The following is a 21267-nucleotide window of genomic DNA, read 5'->3' on the forward strand; positions in this document are numbered from 1 at the left end:
AGAATTCCATATTCAATTGATGTTGTCTTGTTCTACAATTAGCCTGTCTGTAGTTGTTTTGTTTTTTGGGGGTTTGTTTTCCTCTGCTGGTTCCTGTTGCCTTGTTTTTTTTTTACATTTGGTCTTGTCAAGGGTAACATACCTTCATGTGATAGATAGCAAAAATGTATGCAATAAGAAAGTCTGTCTAAGATTTGACCTACTGCAATCTACAGTAATATGTGTTGACCAACAAACCTGAAAATATTTTTTGGTCCAGGGGCTGTAATCTTTTTTTAATTGCTTTGTTATTAAACTCTTTGTGAGGAGGCTTACCGGAAGTTTATGCTGCCGGTAGCATGTTTTTTATACTGCTTGTACATATTTACCGGTACATGTATAACTTTTTTTTTTCTAGAAATTCTGTCTCAACTACCGGTACCTGTGTATCCTGGTAGTCTAATGGTTATATCAGTCCCAAGTTTTGTTTCCATGGTACCGGCTAGCTAATTAGGGTCGAAGGAAGGAGATTGTGGTTAAACAGGGAATTTGAAATTTTCAACTACACCCTGTAGCTGGACCTGTTTATTTGAGCAAGGTGCTATAAAAGTGAAATAAAAGGGAAAGCTAGGACACAAACTCACTAGTGACTGAAAGCAACTTATGCACAGCATGCTTGATATTTTATGTGAGTGTATGGTATGTTCCATCCAGGGATTGTAGGCTTCATGCACCAGAACATGGTAGATAGGACGATGTGATGTGGCTGTTTTGTACAGTAGTTAAGTACCAGTACTTGTACATGTACGTGTATGTTTTGCACACTACCCCAAATCTACTGCTAAATATCAACAGCAGTAGAGACTTCTAAATTTGGTAGAATTGGACACTAAGTACATGTAGACTGCCTTGCCACTTCTATAATTTTTGTCATTGGTAAATTGTTCTCTGATTTCTAAAGTACATGTGTAAGTGTCATTTTTAGGGTTGGCCTGTTTGTAAAAATCCTGTACCTTGGGGTGTGGTTTAATGAGTGGTGTAGGCACAGCCCACTAATTTCTGCAACTCGTCAAAACTTGTCATTTTTAAGCAGAGCTGTCATTTCCTGGCAGACAAAGTGACTGGTAGATTATGCAAAGCAAGCCCAGCAATCTTGGAGGAAGTTGAGTCAGGAAAAGTGGTGTCACTCCAGCCTTGGTTCTGCCATTAGCTCAGTCACGTATTGAGAACGTTAGTTAGGTACACATACATTGTAGATTTAGAGGCTGAGCCAATGTGAGTTTGCCAGGTACATGTACAATGTAGTTTAGTGAAAAGTTGCTTGCCCATGTTCAGCTCATGTACTTGTATGGCTTTGCTGTTGACATTTTGTGCTGAAGCACATGCAGCTTTAAACTTCCTATTTGGTACTGAACAGAGGTTTCTCTTGTGTAGTTGCTGTGCAAATCTTCTCAAAGATATAGGCAGGTTCTTTTGTTGAAAGGTAAGATTCAGTGTGGTTTTATTACTGACCTCAAAATTGATTCATTGATTTCTTCTTGTGTTCTGTTTTCAGTTATTAGAATGTTCTGTTGTGTGCTTACACATTGTGGTTTAAATTTCTGTAGGTGATGTTTTTTTGATTGACAGGCTTCATCGCTGATATCTCTAATGATGTACATGTGCATGTAATTTTGTCTTCTGGAGCCCTCATGTTGCTTTGTTGCTTTCAGATAAGAAGTTCCACACACTTCCTCTCCCCAAACGGAACAAGGAGAAGAAGAAGACACCATCAAAAGACGATTCTGAGGGTGTGACAAGGAAGAAGAGCTTTGTAGACATGACACGACGTAAGCTAAGCCGTGGTGTCAAGGACCAAGCTGTAATTGAACCATTGCGACGTAAAGTAGGTGTAGAAAAGGTCAGTTCGTGCCTTTATCAGTAATTTTACAAGGATTGGTATGGCTGTCTGTAGTGTCTTGACTTGCTAATCATCTTGCTGTTCAGCAGGACTCTACTTACCACTAATCATTTATCTCGAACTTGTCTTTCTGAATTTTCATTACCTTGCAGTACTCGTTGTAACGTATATGTACATTGACATGTACATGTATGTAGTTCATTGTCAGGCCATTTATTAGATGTTTTGGTTACCAGTAATTGTAACATCCATGGCTTTTATTCAAACTTCAGATATTTCCAAAACAATATCAGATTTTGAATTCATGTCACATGTATAATGATAAGCCATGGCCCTACTGGATCTTGTTGAAATCAATGCTAGTTCATTTGTAAAGCAAATAGTGCCAGAATTCCACATTGACACTTTTGGTTTTAAATTTCATTTTGCTACGTGCAGATTCTACTAATTGCTTTTTATAGGATTTGCGTCTGTGTATTATTTTAAAGAATCTGCTTCCTTGTGGAGCATTTCAGGAAATGATGAAAAGGTATTTCACCAACTCTGTAATCACAGCAGAATGTAAACATGACTGTATTTGTTTTGGATGCTGTGCACTACATGTATATATCGATAATCAGTTGTGTACATGTACATGTGTGCATCAAAATGGACCATTTATCCAAATCTCTAATCACGTAAAATTATTATAGAGGTTTTGTGTAGTAGCTACATGTATCTTGCTGGGCAGTTCTTATGTTCCACAGGGAAACCTTGGTACATACTGGGTACCCTGTGGAGTAAAAACATTGGCCTGCAAGATGACAGCCGTGCAAATCCTCTGTTGTCTCATAGAACATAACCAACTTGATGTCAACATGCTCAGTTTCAAAAGTGCACTGTGCTTGTTACTGGACTCAGTAGTACTACTGTCTCTTGTGCAACTCATAAAGCAGACTGCTTTTTTCCAACTGTCTTTTTGTATATTCTTTCTTCAATATTATTAACAGGACATGGACAAACTGCAGGGTTCAGAAAAATCAGTTATGGTGGCTCTCAAATGGTTTCTGGGTAAGTACAGAGATCATTTGTTGCGTGATAATTTTATATTTATTATTTTAATTGTACAATAAGCAAGGTAGTAGAATTGCCTGTTTTTTTCTAGAAATACCCAGACAAATGACTTTGCTTTTGCAGAGATGATTTAGAATCAAACTGAAAGAATACTGTTTCAGTTTTGTTCCGTTCTGGGCTCTCTTGCAGTGCAGAAATCTCCTGGAAATGTTGCATAGTTTTGAGAGTTGTGGGGGGTTTTCAGGAAGGTCAAACATGTAATCAGGTCATGATGCTCTTGAACAAATTCTGAGACTTTAGAAATGTACAGTTTCTCCCTGTGGGTTTAACTCTCTTGACCTCTTCCAGCATTTCCTTAAGTTTTAAATTCTTTTTTTTTATTACTGTAAACCAACGTTGCCGATATCTGGCTGTTTTTGAGATTGGTCGTTCCTTCCACTGACACAAGTTCGATGTAACAGTTGTTTGAGAATGCCGTAGTTGCACTACCAAGGAGTGCAGAACTTTAGAGTTGTAAGCTCTTTCATGTATTTGTAAATGATTTTCACATGAAGACTATTTCCGTGTTATTTTGTGCTTATTCCAGAGGTAATTCAGAAGGATACATTGATTATGCTCCCAGGCAGTACAACCAAAGTCCTACAAGAAGTCATGGAACTCAACCAGTGTCTTAATCAGTGTCTAAATAATGAAGAAAGGTAAGATGACATTTCCACATTATCATGGTAACTGAAGTTGCCATAGATACTGAACTTAAAACTAAAAAGTTTCAAGTAACATTGTCATGGTAGTTAAGGTTCCATCAAGAAACATTGATCTGGTAACTAACTTTTTATGTAGGAGCACTTACCTGGGTTGAGTGTTATCATGGTTATTTTCTCCAGAAATGTTACCCTGATTGCTTATACTTAGAGAATGTTACCATGGTTACTACTAAAAGTATTCTGTCAGTGTTGCATTGAGTGCTGAGGTTACGTTGAAAATGCAGCGTTAGTAATTAAGGTTACCTAAAAGAAAATCATTGATATTCTATTGATCAAAGTTCAGTTGATTGTTTGGAAGCATTGCATTCACATTGTGTGAGTGTTTTTCAGTCTCAAAATGCTTAAAGGTTATTTAAGCAACATTTACTAATTTCGTTTCTTTAGAGAGAAGATGTAACTTGTGAATGAGTTGACACAGAATGTACCTGTAGATAATGTTGGATTATTCATGACATTTTTACGGTATGTGTACATCAAGGCACATAAGGATTTACCTTCTATACACTGGGATGACGTTGAGCTTTTTTTTTTTACTCATTCAAGGTAGTTTCCTGAAAAAGTTTGTAATTAATATTTCACTAACTACACAACATGTTCCACAAAGGAAATTGCACCGTCAACTTTTTAATACTCTGTGACAGAGGACATTGTATTAATAACAGGGTTTCTCCCTATCAAAAAAGAGACTGAAAGGAAAGTTTATATGAAATTGTAGACGGTCATGGCACTTTTCTAAAACTGTGTGGTTTCCTGCGTGGGTTTGTAAAAAGGTAGCAGGTGATTCATAGATGTATCACTGTCAGTTGGGTGGGGCATGGGGGAGAGGGGCATCGGGGATAGTAAGAGATACCATCCTGTCAACACTTACATGTACAGTTGGAAGAGCTTTTGGATTTCAAAACAAAAGGTAATTTGTGTCATACACAAGTTAGAATTGCAGGATCCAAAATATCTGCCCAAGAACCTTGTAATGGTGTGAATTGTGACAGTTTTCTCCCTGCAACTGTTTGCAGTACCATTGAGACAAATATCGTCTCTTTTGATTTGAATGCCAGTACTTACACATGTGTTTCTTTCTCTGAAGGAAATTCACAATTCCTTTGTAACAGTTTTAAGATGGAAATTGGTAGTGTTTAACATGTTGTTTGCCTGGCAGTTTTACAGATGTTTGAGTTTAACCTTCAAATTTAGTTGAAAAGTGTGTTACTTTTCTCCCTTTCATTTCAAGTTCAATGCTTATGTCATGCCACAACCAAGTCTATCAAAGCTTAGCTAATCTCATCTACTGGGCAGACAAGATCGTCCTGTATGGAGAATCATCAATGAATAAAGATGAAGGAAGTGAAGTCACTGAGGCAGTGCGCTCAGGCATTGAGGAACTAGTCAGGCTTTATCTTGAGAAGCTTAAAGACAGACAGAACAAACTGGCGGCTGGTATGGAAGACCAGCAACAGGTCCCCAAGCCAACCATTGAAAACAAGGAGTAAGTTATGGACTCATTCTTGGTACTAGATGAGCAATTGAAACTTTAGAATAACAAAAGTTTCCAAAATATTTGATGAGTTTGAGCAGATGATCTGCCAATTAACTTACATCTAGGAAAATTAGCCAGAAGGTCTTTTCCAAACAGAAATTTGGTATCTAATTTCTTCTTTTGTTTGCTGTGTGATTTCAGCGATGCGTATGAACAGAGACCTCTAAGTCCCAGGGAACAGGAGATGTTACATCAATCTCCAATCGGCCAGTGGTTTCCTGGGGCTACTGATAGCAGTTTAGAGACTGGTGACATTGCTCCACCTAAACCACCTTTGCCAAGTCAGAGGATATTGGTTACACAAGTTGAGGGGTAGGTATTTGTTTCATGTAAAGTGAGAGAAAAATCTCACACCAAATTTGGAAAAGCAGTCCACTTTTCTGGTGGTATAAAAGGAAACGCTTATATTTTTGTGCTCGCCTATGTGCTGTAATGTATTATTTGAACTGGTTGCCTTAAAATATCTATTGTTAAACCGGTAATGACAAATAGAACCAGTGCATGTTTCTGAGCAATCTATGTGACAAGCCAGATAGCAGCAGAGGTTGTGACCTTGCGATAGAGGAAGGAAGAAAGAATTTGACCCTTGATGGTGTAATGAACAGAAATCAACCTGTACGTACATATGAGCTCATAGAATCAGGAAGCCAACCGATGGATTGATTTAATGCCAGTCGTGTCAACTGTCTTTAGTGAAGAAAATACTGTCATTTTTTATCCTACTTTTGTCATCTTCCCTTGTGTTTTGAAAGGCCAATGAGTTTTATAAAAAAAAGTCAAAGTTAGAAACTAGATCTCCCTTACCAAAACCAGAACAGAAAATGCAAAATATGGGAAATGTAAGAGGAATAAATGATGCATTACAGAGTAATAACTGCAGCAAAAACCTTGTATTTCAAACACATGGTGACACTGAGCATTGTACAGTGGATGACTTTAAGAAGTTCCATAATTATTCGGGGGGAGGGGTTGAATCTCAACACATGCATGAGATAAGGTTTGATATGTGTTGTAAGCATATAACATTCATCTGTTTTAACTATCAGTATCAGTCTGCATTGGCCTACGTGACAAAGGAAATGGAGCTGTATTGTAGGAATAGCGGTAGCATGCAGTCAGAACCTGGAAGAATATCAGTGACTTGATGAGTTCAACAAAAAAAAAATGCTTGAAGGGATCTGTCAGTTCGTGCATCTTGATTCTTGAACTGCTGCAATTAAGATTGGTATCTATGAAGCAAGTTAAAGTGGTTGGAGGATGGAGCTAACCTCCTAGGGTGCATGTAAAATCATATTGAAATCGGAGGATTTGGGACAAATGCAATGCATACGAGTACGTTTCTAACCCACTCTGCAAAAATGAGTCACATGTTGCTAGAGCCACTTTTGAGTGAAAGGCCTTTGAAAGAATCTTGCACAATGTTTAAGTAACAGGAATCCTCAACATTTTAGCATCTACACAACATCCATTTTTATCATACCAACCTGACTTGACACCTCAAAACAAAGAGCTCACTCAACTCAAAAAGTGGCTCCAGTGACTTGTGACTCATTTTACGGAGCAGGTCACGTGATGTTTTTTTAAATTTATTTTGGCTGCAGTATGTTTTCTTGGTAGGACAGAAATGTTGTAATTTCTGTTGATTTCTCCATATTTTTACCATTTTAAATGTTGGTTTGGTAAATATTGTCTCAGCTGTTTTTCGCAATATGTATTATTGTTTGGAGTTCTTGGCTCTTATGGTTCAAATCCAAATAAAATTTCACTTAACCTTGGTTTTTGTCGAATACAACAAAACCTGAAACATGGGCTAGCTAAATCTATCAGATTATGTTGACTTGAATAATGAAGGCCCTTCTCCTCCTTATTTGGCGGAGCCTTAGTCAAGGGTGTCCATCCTGAGTTGAATTGCACCCTCAGCGGTGAAAGAAAGACAGACTGGTACAAAGTTTTCCAACTGGATACTTGCGTGCAAAGATCATATATTTTAGAAAAAAATTCATTATGGCTACTCAGCATGCTCCACATCAAACTGCGTGTCTATGTGGTGAGTTTGTACCAAATGACTGTCCTGCCCTCTTTTGTTCCCGCTTGTAGCAGATACGGTATATGTACTTGCAGATTGGTTGTTTATGATTGTTCCTTTTCTCCCAATAGTGATCCACCGCCACTCCCACCTAAGAGGCGTAGTCGTATTGAGCGTCGTAACTCATTATATGACAATGCATCAGATGATGGAACATATCCTCAAGACTTATCGCTAGACTGTTCAATTTCTGGCAGTTCTGCCTCTGTTACGAGTCAACATTCAAATATGAGTAATGGTAGTTTCCACAGCCGTCCTGACTCCATGCTGAGCAGTCAGTTTTCTTCTCCTAGCATCCATGGAATTGAATGGGAAACTTCGGATATGCTCAACCCTGCTGATGTGTCCAGACTTTCTATCCAATCAAGCCGACGATCCAGCACAGAATCCTCTGAGCATAGAGACTTTGAGAAAGTTTCTAACAGTGGATCAGAGGGCACGCCACCAAGCTTGCCAGCTAAACAGAAACCTCGTCTTGAGAGGCATTTATCAAATTATGATAATGTGGATCCCGAGGAAGCCGAAGAACTGTCTGATCGATGTCAAAACCTTCAGGATGCAGTGTTCAGTGTTGGAATGTCTCAAGATGATGGCAGTAATCATAGAGACTCTTATCTTAGTGGATATGATGATGCTGATCACTATGATGACAAACCGCCTCCTCTTCCACCTAAACAGATCAAGCATAGTAAGTAACCAAAAATAATCAGATAAGATAAAAGGAGTTTGAGAACATCCGTCTCTGGAAGTTTTTAATGCTGAAAGTAATTATTTCAACTAATTGACATTGACACTGAGGGTAAAAAAGAAGATAATTTGCAATTCCCTGAATTGGACGGACTGTCATCAGACATTGGCTGTTATCAACTTTGCATTATTATTTTGGAACTCTGCCCACACATATTTCAAGATATATTTTTCATCTGTAAGCCATACATGTATGTTATCTCAAAACACCCGGTAACAACATCAAGAAGTTATTTGTTATATTTTGGTTGATAACTGTTTTCTTTGATTTCCTCTCAGTCAATACATATATGGATCTAGTACATGGTTACTCAGAAGACCAGTTTGAGATGACTTACTATGAACATCAGCCAGACGATAGTCCTGCCCCAGACAGTTTCTTTCCCAGTGGTAACTGTCAGTACATACAGAGCAGAGAACAGTTCTTCCTGGAGACATACAGTAGTAATGACATGATGAATGGTGGCCGACCGGTGTCAGGAGCCAGTTATGCTGAGATTGATGATCGATCAGAGAGTTCAGCCGAAGGAACTTCAGATATGGACCCTCCAGCATTACCGATCAAGAGACGAAGTTCAGCTTCTACGTCACCAGTGAGTGATTTTGTTCTTACCAATGGGGCTTGAATGCTCCTCAAAAGGCAAACTTAGACTTAGTTTCTTGATTGTGAAGAGGCAGTGTTTCACATTGGCGAAAGACAGAAAAACTGAAATCCAGTTGGTGACAGTTTCTTAAAATTGAGACATTTTTCTGTTTTTTTTTGTCAGCCACCGAGAACAAGGCATTACACCAACCCGGAGCGTCCCGTTTTGCCCTTGTACAACCTGAAGAAGAAATCAGAGAGTATGATAGAAAGCGGCAATGAACCAAACGTGTAAGCATTTGAAAAATGTCAAAATGAAGCATTGTATGCTTATGAAATCCCTCCATTTCATTTTCACTACTAAGGAAGACCAGATATCACGTAACCTAGACATTCTTAACCCTAACACTCCTCAATCCTTCACCTGTTGGAGGACTGAGGAGTGTTAGGGTTAAAGAAGTCTTTTGGTGTAATTCCTGGAAATCATATCATCATCTGTTCCTGTCAGTAATTTGTCACAAATGTTTATTTAATTGCGTTTAAGTGTTACTCCTTGTATGGCCCCACAAACTGCTAGGGATTCTCTGCCTTCACAATGAACCATTTCAACAGGTCATTCATTCTAAGCACCAGACATCATACCAGTTTGTGTTCAGTGCATGTGAGTTGGTGCACTGCTGTCATGAAAGGACCATCACATGTACATGTATTGATAGTCTCAAATGGCTAATAATTTAGTTCATTATGAGCCTTTACTGTCTAAATACAAGACTCGCTTTATCAATGTTAGAGATTTATTAATTGGATTTGTTTCATAAGTGGCTGTTGTGATTGTTTCAGTGTGGGCATTGATCATTTGATCAGCTCCAATCACAAAGCTTCTGATGAGAATAAAGACAAGACAGAAGATGAGACTCAGGAAGATCTTGGGACGCTAGGACTCCTTGATGTATCCAATCAGCTCATCGTTGATTCTGTGGTAAATTGCGTCTTGACATTTTACAATCCAGTGCAATAGTTAATACACCCGATACAGTGTTTAAGTTCAGTCAGTTACCATTTATGAACCTCTGGCTGGCTGTGCCTCGTACCCATATTAGATCATTACATTTTGTGCATAGATTGCTTGGCAAGCCAGCCATTGGTTGACAAACTAGTCTCTGATGGAACCTGATCATAAATAGTACCGAGAAAAATCTACCCAAAATCCATTATTTTTCTTGGGGTAATTTTTGAATGCAGATTTATGGCAGAGAGTCATATACTACATGTGTTAAAAGTCACTTGCACGACTGTGCTACAATGCAGCCAAGAATCTTACTAGCAGATGAGAAGGAATTAGTGTGTTGTGACAGAAAAGTCAGTGGAGATACTAATGGTTAATACACATGTTGTAGTGGATTGGATTCAAACCAGGATCACTGCAAATGAAAGCCATAGAAATAACTATGTTTTTTTCCTGACCAGCCTTTGAGTGTTACCACACTTCTAGACTACCTTGTTTTGTGTTTTTGTATGTTTAGGATGGAAAGACTCAAATCAAGGGGGGACCAGTAGATTCTTTGATCGTGTATGCAGCTGATGCAGACAGAAAAGGTAAGCAAATAACATAACAGCTTTGGTCCTTAGAACCTTCAGATTTGTGTTCTTTTCAAGTATGATTTAGGGTTTTAGATGTCAAGGTATGATTGAATTCTTTGGAAGTTTTTCTATTGAAATTTCACCCCCTTTTTGGTCATTATAATTTCTTTTCAGTAACATTTTACAGGTCTTAAGACCTGTACCTTGCCATGAGATTACAGGATTTTCATTTAAGAATTATTATTGTTGTGTTGTCTGCAGACCTCTTCTACTATGAAGCATTCCTAACGACGTACAGGATGTTCATCAAATCCAATGATCTACTAGATAAGCTACTGAGCAGATATAAGAAGTATCGTCATAAAACAGATATGAAGTCCAAACGCGCCAATCGCAACGCATTCTTCCTGCTACTACGGGTAGCAGGAGATCTAATGTGAGTACATTATTTATATTTTATCATTTTTGCTGACTGTGTGATGTGTTAATGTGCACATGTTGTTGCTTAAAATAGTAAATGATGTTTTTAAGACCTACAGCTGTCCTTGATAAATTTGTTCCCGGATCAGCATTTTTGGTTGAGATTAGCCATCGAATTTTTCAGAGTAAAAACAAAAACAAGTCTCATCATTTAGTGAAAAACAAAGATTACAACACCAGACTATTGTTACTCATTCTTTATTCAGTAATGGAGTGATGTGGGTTTGGATTGACCTTTGACCTTGGTACCATCTCTCTTATGTTCAGTGAGCTGAGATAATCCATCTCCCTCTTTGTCATCCACATAATTGCATCCAATTGATAGATTGATGAGAACTCTTCTTTTTTCAGAGGCCAAGTAGAAGATGACATCTTGAAGATGCTAATGGAACTTGTCTTTCAACTCCTGTGTGATGGAGAGCTGATGCTGGCTAAGATTTTAAGGGATAAAGTGTTGACCAAGATTGATGACAACAAACTTGCACTTCAGCTCAGCAACAAACTCCCACTGTCTGGACTTGGAGTCTCTGTCATGTAAGTACATTCTTGCTAAGCTGTTAGCACTTCATGTCTTGTTCATTCAGAGAATGTGTGAGGGGAAACATTGACAAATTTTCTCAAGTCAGCCTTGATCTTGACCTCTTCTGCTTCCTGGTGTAGATGCCCTAACTAGGTCCACTGCAGCATTCCTTTAACATTTGCAGGGTTATCGACTGTGACATGATTATTCCATCTCATATAAGTTACCTGATTTTGTCTTCATGCAGGAAAGCGACACTGCTAGATTTCAGCAGTCTAGAATTAGCAGAGCAGATGACTATTCTTGACTCGGAGTTGTTTCAGAAGATTGAGATCCCTGAGGTTTTACTGTGGGCCAAGGAACAATCTGAAACATTGAGCCCTAACCTGACAATCTTCACAGAACACTTCAACAAGGTGTCCTACTGGTAGGTTATACTGTGTACACTTACTTTGGGACTCATTGACCTTGACTTGTGTTTCCCAAAGCTTGCTTCAATATTCTGCAATAGACTATATTTGATACCTCAGGCAAAAGTTTTTATGAAATTTGATATACAGGAGGAAATGATACTGGGAAATTTCAAAGATTAAATTACATATAAAAGCAAATTAACTATGTGTACTTTTATTGTGAAGCAGGTGAAATATTATCAGCTGTAAATGCCTTCTTCCATAGATTTTTGTAGAGAGTTTTATAGTAAATGGGTTTAAGCAGAAACTTTAAACATTTGTTTGTTAAATAGGGCACGATCGTTGATCCTTCAAGAAAGTAAACCCCAGGACAGGGAGAAACTTGTCATAAAGTTTATCAAGGTCATGAAGGTAAGAAGTTGACAAATATTCTAAACATGTGTTTTTACACCTCATGTATTGCTTTTTTATTCGTGTAATGAAAAGTTCCCCATTAATGTTAACGTTGCACATCATAAAATGTGGAGGAATAAGAAGCATGTTTCTTCATTTGGACCATATCATCTTTCCCTCATTCAAACTGTATCAACAGACACAAAGATGTCCTCAATGACGTACGAGTCCTCAGACATCCGGTATTAATTGTCTATTTTCATATTACATTTCCTGTCTTCTTAAAAAAAAAAAAGAATTGCGTAATCCACATCCTGCCGCCCATATTTCCGGTCGGTGGTAGACTTTTATGTTTCATTTTACACTGTTGATTTGTTGTGTTGATGAGCTACATGTAGTAAGTTTGATGACTGCCTTTGTTTCATGTCACCGGAAAAATCACACAAGTTTAGAACCCTTGCATGTTATTTTTCATGTTTTGGTTTGTTTGAAGTCGTGCCATGTGGATGATTTAAACTGTTTCATAAACCCACTCTTGTAGTTTTGTTGTGAACATTTTTGTAGCATTTTCTGCTCTAGGATAACCAGCCATAAATAGTCATGCTTTTTATATACTGACTATACTTACTATACTCCTGTTATATTTACCTGAAGCAAAAAATGTGGAAGTACAACACCACACGTCCATATTTGGTTAGAATTACTGTATGCCATTTTGTACTTGAAGTGAAAACTTCTGCTCAAAGATTGAAGTATTGATCCAAATGTCTGCAGAAAATAGATTCTCCAATAGAACCTACTCTCCTCTCCCTGAGAAATCCACCAGGACTCTTTCATGATGTGATTGTAAAGAAAGATTAGGGGTAAAGTAAAGATTGGCAAAGATTCCATGATGTTTATGAAACACATTTGTATTTCTCTACTTGATAGCATCTGAGGAAGCTGAACAACTTCAATTCCTACCTAGCCATTCTGTCAGCGTTGGACTCTGCTCCTATCAGGAGGCTGGAGTGGCAAAAGCAGACGGTGGAGGTAAATCCTTGAAATCAGTAAATTGAATATGATCACATCTGGAAAATCGTCAATTGCTGATGAAAATGAGCAAACTATTGTCTAAGCAAAGGGTGTGCGCTGACGAGGAATGATTCTAGAAAACTGTACTTTTATCATTTATGTTACAACATACTGGTCTAACTAACCTACCTGTGACATCCAATCTTTCAAGTCATTCTTGTAGAACCTGCTGAGTTTTTCTTTTGTGTCTGTTTCTTTTTGATGTGAAGGGTTTGAAAGAATACTGCCAATTGATTGATAGTTCGTCATCCTTCAGAACATACCGAGCAGCATTGGCTGAGGCAGAGCCTCCCTGTATTCCATACCTGTGAGTAGTGTCTGTTAGATGGTCAAACTGTCTGTGTTTATGTCTTGCCATTGTACCATTGTCATTTTGTTAAGTAGTGTGTAACTGTAAATCTGTTTATTGGCAGTGTGCATGAACAGTTGAGGGCAGTATTTGGCAGTATCACCAAAGCCAAATAATTGTATGCATGAACACCAGCAAAAGCTGAGTACGTTTTACCCTCAGTCGACCAAAACTGTGCAGACATTCAACATCAAGTTGTCTGTAGTTCAGAAGTAATCTTGTACAAGCCACACATCAACAGATTGAAAGTTCCTCACTAATATTCAATGTTTTGAGAGTCCTGGTATCTAACTTTGCTCTGGTTTCTGTCTCTCCTTTCTTCAGTGGTCTGATCCTTCAAGACATCACCTTTGTCCACATTGGTAACCCAGACCATCTCCCTGATAGTCATCACATCAACTTTACAAAATGTTGGCAGTTCTACAACATCTTGGACAGTATGCGCAGATTCAAGCAACAGTAAGTGTCTTCAGTATTGTTGCTCTTCTTGTGAGTTGATTGGACGTGATTCCAAAAGAATCTGTTCTCACAGATTACATTGATATTTAATCACTTGCTTACAGTGCTGTACCATTACAAATACTTACTGAATTAAGTATGGATGATAGGTTCTGCTTAAATCACATCATACGAATAAAATCCATGACTAGTTTATCTTATTACAAATTTGGAAGTTAGTAAACAATTAATTGCTTTCCTGATTTTTGCCATTTGCAGTCACTATGACAACCTGAGGAGTTCTCCCAAGATACTGGCCTTTTTCAATGATTTCATTGATTTCTTGGATGAGGAATCGATGTGGCAACTGTCTAAGACCATCAAACCTCAAGGTAGTGGACGACCCAAGCCAGCTTCCTGAAGGATGAAGGGCAAGGATCAAAGGTCAATGAGGTAGGGAAGGCAGTTTTGACGTTGATGACTTACATCCTTGGCGCCTATCTGATTCAGCATACCAAGTGGTACTACTACACCTTCGAAGAGTGTGGCGTCAGCTCAAACTTGCTTAGTGCAATTGATAGTCTCCTATTTATCCACCCGGGGCTCCTCTGCAGAGTATCAAACTGAATGATTTTGTCTTGATCTTATCTGACAGTTCTCTGGGGTAAAAACAGCAGTGGTATCTACAACATGTCTGTATTTAAAGAAATAACAGGGTATTTTTTATGTCTTTACTGCTAAGGATTTGAAAGACCTTTTTATTGACCAATGAAATTGTTTCAAGCTTTCAGGATCAATCACTTTTCCCCTTTTTGCTGCCAAATATGATTCAGACTTTGTGAAGCCTCGTTCTTTCAAGGACATGTATAGCACTTTGTTTGTAATACATGTATTGATATGTTTCTGCTGTGTATAGTGGCATAAACTGTAAGGATCTAGGATCATGGCAAATCCCCCAAAGCACCTGTTAAATTCTAATGACAAATCATGTTTGGTCTTAGTGATGCACTGACAACTAAAGGACACCAAATCTGTCAAGAGAGAGTCTAGGTAAATGAGCAGTCATTCTGACAGGAGAGTGAAACAGTCAAATTCCTCAAATCCTGGGATTTTTTGACTTCGTCATTTTTGATTATTTCAAAGGAAACAAAGCTGGTCTTGTTTCTAGTTTCTAAGACAGGATCAAGTACAAGTATACATTGACCTGCATGTGTCAGTGGTTGTTCATACTTTTTTCCTCTTCACATAAGAAGGCCAGTATTAGGTATAGGGAGAAGTGGTAAATATTTAGCTAAGCTGTATTGTGTTATAACTGGACTTGTTGAATGTAAGAAATTTTAAATGTTAAATTGGCAGAACAGATAAAAATATCTCTATATTTGTGAATGATTTTTCCCGCTGCTTGTACATGTATTGTGGAGTAATATTTAACTATTATACAAATTCCTTGTACTACTTTACTCCCATTTTGTTGAATTACTGAAACATTAACTAGGAAGGCATGCATCTTAGACTTGGGGGGGATGAGGAAACTCCAATCTTTACAAGACTTTGTACAGTGTTTTTTAATTATCCATGGCATGAGTATGAAGTAAAAACGAGGAAATCAGCTGATCTGAGGAAACGTTACATGCCTGACGAGGGGTGCGTTCAGTAGTGACGTAAGTATGCTGTATTGGCAAAGCGTGTATCGATGTGCACTTATTGTACTGTTGAAATTGGTCCAGTAAGTTGTAATATTATGTAACTATGCTGGTCTATTTTGTAAATCCTACAAAATCCAATAAACTCCAACTGAATAAGGAGATTCTTTTACATCTGAGAAATGAATCAGAAAGATTGTGCTTCATTCTGTTTCTTCACTGTGTTGCAGTTGGCAAGTTTCACAACATGCTGATGTAGAAATTTATGACGTTTATCAAACCTCGTATTTGCAGCTGTTGAATTATGGGAGTAAGGTTGTCGAAAAGTTTTTAGAACATTGACAATCTAATCCAGGATGGGGATTAAAAATGTGACTTTGTGTTGACAGGTGCGAAGTGTTTGACCCGTCGTTAATGGAAAGCCAGATTGCAATGTACTAGTAGTAACAATCATTATTGAGCTGCCACTGTAATGCTGTTCTGAATGGATATATTTAAATTGTACTTTCTCATAATAATCCTCAATTTGTATGTAAATCAGTCATACAGTATTTGCTTATCCATGATTTAATTATGCAAACTTCTGTAAAAAATGCAAGTGAATTTGAAAGCACCTCTGCCAGTGTTGACTATGCATGTAGATATTTCAGAGGCTTTTAGATAAAAATGCAAGATTATACAAGATAGACTATAGTTGAGTTACAGTTCTTGTCAAATATCTGGTTCAAAAGAGCTGCCTTTTTGGAAACATTACATTAAAATTAAAAGGGAGTTCAATGCAGAAGTGTGTCAAAAATTGAATTAACTGCCACAACCTCCCCAAATACATGTATGTATTTTTTGCCTAAATGTGCCACAAGCACCAGAACTAAGAAACTGTAAATAACTTGTAAAACTAAGAACAGCTCAAAGCCAAACTTGTCAGGTACATGTATGACTTAGTTACCAATGTTCATATCAACTGATCAGCATTTTATTGTTATGCAAATGAGGTGAATGGTAAATAGCATCAGGAAAATCGTTCAGTGTTTCAGGGAAGAATGGCTGAAACAACTGGTTTGTAAGTTTGATTGTAATTAAAGCTTGATTTTGGAAATTGCACTTTATTTGCATGAACACTTAAAAAGAAAAAAGGAAATGAATGTTTTGAAAGAACTGTGAGGGCTATGCATGTATTTTATGAGAGTTTAAATTTATTAAATTTAAAGGCAACATTTTTCACCTCAGATAGCTTGTCCAGATTTGTTTTGGGTAGAATATCACATGGAATTTTAAGTGTTTTCAAATCAACTCAGACAAAAGTGGTTCTTGTTTTATTCTCATGTGTCAGTTTTAACATTTTGTTTTCTATTTTATTCTTTCCGAACTTTCTTCTTATTAAAATGTGCAGGCTTATATGGCTAGAAGTATGAAGACTTGTGATTTTAATACAAAGCACTGTTTTACTGAGATAATAATGGAATGTGGACAAGTGTCAACTTTCACTCTTGTCTGTAATTTTTGTAAGCCAAATTTCTGTTTAGACTGCAATTTTGTCACTGTCTATAGTTGGTATTGAAATCTGTATGTGTCTGTAAATACATGTATTATATATACCAACCTAAACCTAACAGTTTTAGAGATGTAATTGCGCTAGCCCAATTGGCAGTGTACAGTCTGTAACAAGAGAAGCATTTATTGAATTATAATAAAAATTGATGGAAAAAAGGAAAGCTTCGTGCATACATACAAAGAATTTTGCCATTCTTCCTTTATTTCTATACAAAGTGTCTGTCTTTGAAAAACAAATGTGCCGTTAAGTTTATACTCTGCTTTATGGCATCATGCCTTAGAATTTCGGAGGGTGTTGGTGAAGACTTCATTGTGGTTGAGAAATGCTCTTGGATACTCTGAATGAATCACATTAACAATTTGGCATCTCTTTATGATGGGCCTCATGTGAACAAGACAGATCAATGATGTCCTTTGTGGATGACACCTCACATGTGTATCCTTAATCACTGACGTGGTAGAACACACAATGATTAGGCTAATTTGTAGAGTTTTGGCTGGGCACATTGCACCAATGGTATTTCAGGTGTCGGTCTCACTGCCCTCTGACCCTCTAAGTGGTAATTTATGCACAAAGCCCATTGGGCAGTGGTTTTTGGGAAGAGCATTAAACCCTAAATGCAGATACTTAAGTTAAAAACCACACTTTAAAATATTCACAGTTGCCACTATGTACAAAATGACAGTCACTGACTCCAATTGCCAGAGTGCATGACCTAGGATGTACAGAGCATCCTCCATTGATGCAACATTCCTGGGCAAACCATGTCTTTTTTGCTGAGCCTTATTTGTCACAGCAGGTCGATGAGTGTTAAGCATCATTAAACTGGAGTTCATGGTTACCAGGGTAGCAGCATTCCCATGCATATCACCATGGCTACGTCTCACAAACCAGGTCACAGAAAGTTTAATCATATGCATCCAGCTTGAAGAAAATGTTTACAGGAAGATAGTGTCCAGACTAATGGTCTGTCTCAATTGATTCCAGGAAATAAAACCAGTTTTTAAATCACAAACCAGGTCACGGAAAGTTTGATCATATGCATCCAGCTTGATGAAAATGTTTACAGGAAGATGGTGTCCAGACTAATGGTCTGTCTCAATTGATTCCAGGAAATAAAACCAGTTTTTAAATTCCGTTCCTCTGTTGTTACAATGTACACTAAGTTTTTTTTGTGGAATGGTATGATTGCAATAATTACATGCATGCTCATAAGCCAGGATTTATCATTTACAACTTCATATTTTTGGCCCCCCCAAAAAGTATAGCGATGGTTTCTTCTGCTGAACATGCTGAACTGTCCTCTTTAATACAACTTTCCAAAATTGTCTAAGTTGGGGTTTATACAGCGTGGTGGTGGTGGTGATCACTTGTCCTTGTCGATCAAAGTTCCCTTCGTTCTTGCTTTCTTGGCAAATTCCTCTCTTAATGCCTATGGAAATAATGGAAAATAATAAAAAGAAAAACGCGCTTTTTAAATGTACAGAGAAAAAGCAATTTTCCTGGTCTTCTAAGTAACTGGAAAAACCTACCTGACTTTTTGTATCGTTTGTTACAATCTACATCTAACCTTCAAATTAAATTGTCTAGCTAGTGATTGGATAACAAGGTTGCTTTTTTAACATACCTCATCTGTTTTTCTCTTTGCCATGCCTTTTCTCTCCAGTTGCTTCTCAATGACTCGAGCGTTACTTGCATAGGAGTCAGCAATCTCACGCTACATAGAGAAGATGAAATCCAACATATGAAACATTCAAGTCAAATCAAGTATACAGTGTCTTTGGAGAGCAAATACATGTAAATATTTCATAATCATGAAAGAATTGAAAGTGAAAGCAAATAAACTCAGGGTCCAAAAATCAAAATTCTGGATTACAAATATTTTTTCTAAGTACTGTTTTAAGACTCAGATTAAGATTGGAAAGACTTAAACTGGAGTTAAATTTTTCTCATTTTTCCCCCACTCACTGCTTCAATCTCTTCCTCTTCTTCATCAATGGTGGAGACAGTTACTGAGGCGTACTTGCCCATTTCTTTGGTCTTCTTAGTTAACATCACCTGTGAGTTGCAAGAACAGGGCAAGTATCAACTGGCAGGGAAAAAAGGCAGAGGTGGTAGGCAAATTCTTCATGCAACAATGATAAATAAGAGTTGACCAATTTGTCAAGTCTTGAGCTATTTATTAACTCAAAATGACCGTGTTAAACACTACACTTTCTCACTAAATGTAAAGTAAGCTTTCATTCAAGAGTACACAAACAGAACCCTATCACAGCCAATCTAAGTGGGGAGAGTCTAGTTTACCTTTTTGGGTACAGCTTTCTGTATCACCAGTGGTTCTTTGATGGGTCCTTTATCAGGTTCAAAGACAGCTCCTTCTACAATGAATGTTACAGTTGCATCTTTCTCTTTGTGTTGGTAAAACAGAAGCAAGCCACATCTGAAAACAAACCAAATGAAAGATTTAAACATATCAATACTTGGAGAGTAGTAATTGTATGTAAGAAGACAATTAGGTTTTCCCAAATTTTTTCCACGCTGTACTACTATTAAGAAGGAATATTTCATTACTCACTTTTTACACTTTTTCCTTAACTGCTTTTCAATGCCACCAGGTCTGCAAAGAAACAATGAAATGAATAAAAATAAAAATGTAACAAAGAATACTTGAAAGAATAGAATACAATGCAAATCTATCTACTGATAATCATAAGGTTTGGTACCTGAAAATTAATAAAAAAGATAAAGGCGTTTTCTCGTTAAGTTACAGTGTGGTGCTTTTGCTCGCTATGGTTTGAACTCTTACCTTCTGAGATGAATTGTTTCATCAGGGTCACAGGTTAACTTATGGACATGTTTAGCACTGTCAATTACTCTTGCGTTATCAGTCTTCCTGAGAGGGAGCTTTTCTATGGAGCAATCTATAAATACAAGTCGCAATAAGAGAATAAAATTTTGAGTTATTTTGCTAATTTGAACATAAAACAAGTACGGACTGCTCATCAATGGAGGGTCAGCATGGAGCACCAGCACAGGAGAATGTTTTGTTGGTTAGATTTAAATGACAATGAAGTACTGTACTGTCTACTCAAGCATATCACACATGAACAAAGATCTGTCTTCTGTGAGGGTGCTCTGCGCAGGCCCTCTATAAGACTGTTGGTTACCCCTAGAAGACTAGAATTATTGGAGTTCATCATCACAAGTAGGAGTGTGGTGTGAGGACAAACCCCATCCAAATGTTATATAGGGTCTAGGGCCTTCAGTATTAAAGAGAGGCTTTGTTGACTTGTAACGTTAGTTACCAGTGTTGTAGTCGAGTACTTTCCGAGTACCAACATTCTCCGCAAATTACTGAACTGGGTAAGAGTGCACAGCCAGAGTGCACAGGCATTTGATGGTAAATGTGCAAAGGTAAGATTACAAAATAAATGTTAGACTTCAGACACTCCCAGTTGTGTAAAATTTAAGTTTTAAGGAGAAAAGTACTTGGAAAGTACTCGGCCGAATACTTTCTGAGTACTTTTGTCCTAAAAAGTAAATTTTAATCAAACAGTGATGGTCTGAAGTCATGATGTTGCTTTGTAATCTTACCTTTATGCATGTACATGTAACATCAAATGCCGATGTACTTCAGCTTTGTTCCCTCCTAACTAGTTAAATATTTGGTAGAGAACTTGGTTCTAAAAAGTACTTGACTACATCACTGTTAGTTACTCACTGTTCAGCGCAAACTTGAATCCTGTGCAAATTTATTGTACCCCATCTTTAAATGATTTGCATTAGAATACAATCTATGCATAGGAATTCAACTCAGGAGGGAGTAGCCTGCAATAAATTTCCACAAAAGAGTCAAGATTGCGCTGATCGATCGCGAGCCTACCAACCTATGATCAGAACCATTTGGCCGCATAAACAGAAGTAGGTTTGAAGAGGTCTGTCCTTCTCATATTCCTCCTTTTCTCTGTTGTCAGACACCACAATACTTCGAGATATAACTTTGGGCATTCTGATTGACTCAAGAGATTGTGAACAAATAAATATCGCAACTGAGTAGAACGGGAAGACGTACTTCGTAGGCGATCGCGGAAGAACACACTGCTAAAGTATTATAGCGCCACCAACAGGCAAACAGAAAACATGTTATCATAGGCTGGTCCCTAGACTTCGACATGGAT

General features: G+C 37.6%; 2 protein-coding genes across 3 annotated transcripts in view; one reads left to right on the top strand and one right to left on the bottom strand.

Moving 5' to 3' along the window:
- rapgef1 (Rap guanine nucleotide exchange factor 1) overlaps positions 1 to 17272 on the top strand; it is a 35715-nt gene extending 18443 nt beyond the window's left edge. The window contains exons 1-19 of one of the 2 annotated variants that reach the window (XM_022229390.2): positions 1279 to 1462; positions 1692 to 1879; positions 2869 to 2929; positions 3519 to 3630; positions 4925 to 5179; positions 5372 to 5542; positions 7388 to 8004; positions 8343 to 8656; positions 8831 to 8937; positions 9487 to 9625; positions 10170 to 10242; positions 10489 to 10663; positions 11059 to 11241; positions 11475 to 11654; positions 11973 to 12051; positions 12964 to 13065; positions 13317 to 13414; positions 13781 to 13915; positions 14174 to 17272. In XM_022229390.2, the coding sequence (XP_022085082.2) occupies positions 1799 to 1879; positions 2869 to 2929; positions 3519 to 3630; positions 4925 to 5179; positions 5372 to 5542; positions 7388 to 8004; positions 8343 to 8656; positions 8831 to 8937; positions 9487 to 9625; positions 10170 to 10242; positions 10489 to 10663; positions 11059 to 11241; positions 11475 to 11654; positions 11973 to 12051; positions 12964 to 13065; positions 13317 to 13414; positions 13781 to 13915; positions 14174 to 14315 (3024 nt within the window). In that variant the 5' untranslated portion in view covers positions 1279 to 1462; positions 1692 to 1798 and the 3' untranslated portion in view covers positions 14316 to 17272. Of the gene's footprint in view, positions 1 to 1278; positions 1463 to 1691; positions 1880 to 2868; positions 2930 to 3518; positions 3631 to 4924; positions 5180 to 5371; positions 5543 to 7387; positions 8005 to 8342; positions 8657 to 8830; positions 8938 to 9486; positions 9626 to 10169; positions 10243 to 10488; positions 10664 to 11058; positions 11242 to 11474; positions 11655 to 11972; positions 12052 to 12963; positions 13066 to 13316; positions 13415 to 13780; positions 13916 to 14173 lie in introns of those variants that run through there. The other variant, XM_022229389.2, reaches the window with a different exon arrangement.
- Positions 17271 to 21194, bottom strand: cxorf56 (chromosome X open reading frame 56). Its single transcript, XM_022229394.2, has 7 exons — positions 20977 to 21194; positions 19896 to 20010; positions 19665 to 19706; positions 19394 to 19529; positions 19058 to 19147; positions 18717 to 18806; positions 17271 to 18521 (listed from the first exon to the last, which is right to left on the bottom strand). Exons 1-7 carry the CDS (start codon positions 21095 to 21097, stop codon positions 18456 to 18458), a joined length of 660 nt encoding a protein of 219 aa, XP_022085086.2. The 5' UTR covers positions 21098 to 21194; the 3' UTR covers positions 17271 to 18455.
- Positions 21195 to 21267: the final 73 nt, after the last annotated feature.

The sequence above is a fragment of the Acanthaster planci genome, linkage group LG11 (assembly GCF_054643075.1).
Source record: "Acanthaster planci isolate LZ-2023a linkage group LG11, COTS_SCS, whole genome shotgun sequence".
NCBI lineage: Eukaryota > Metazoa > Echinodermata > Asteroidea > Valvatida > Acanthasteridae > Acanthaster > Acanthaster planci.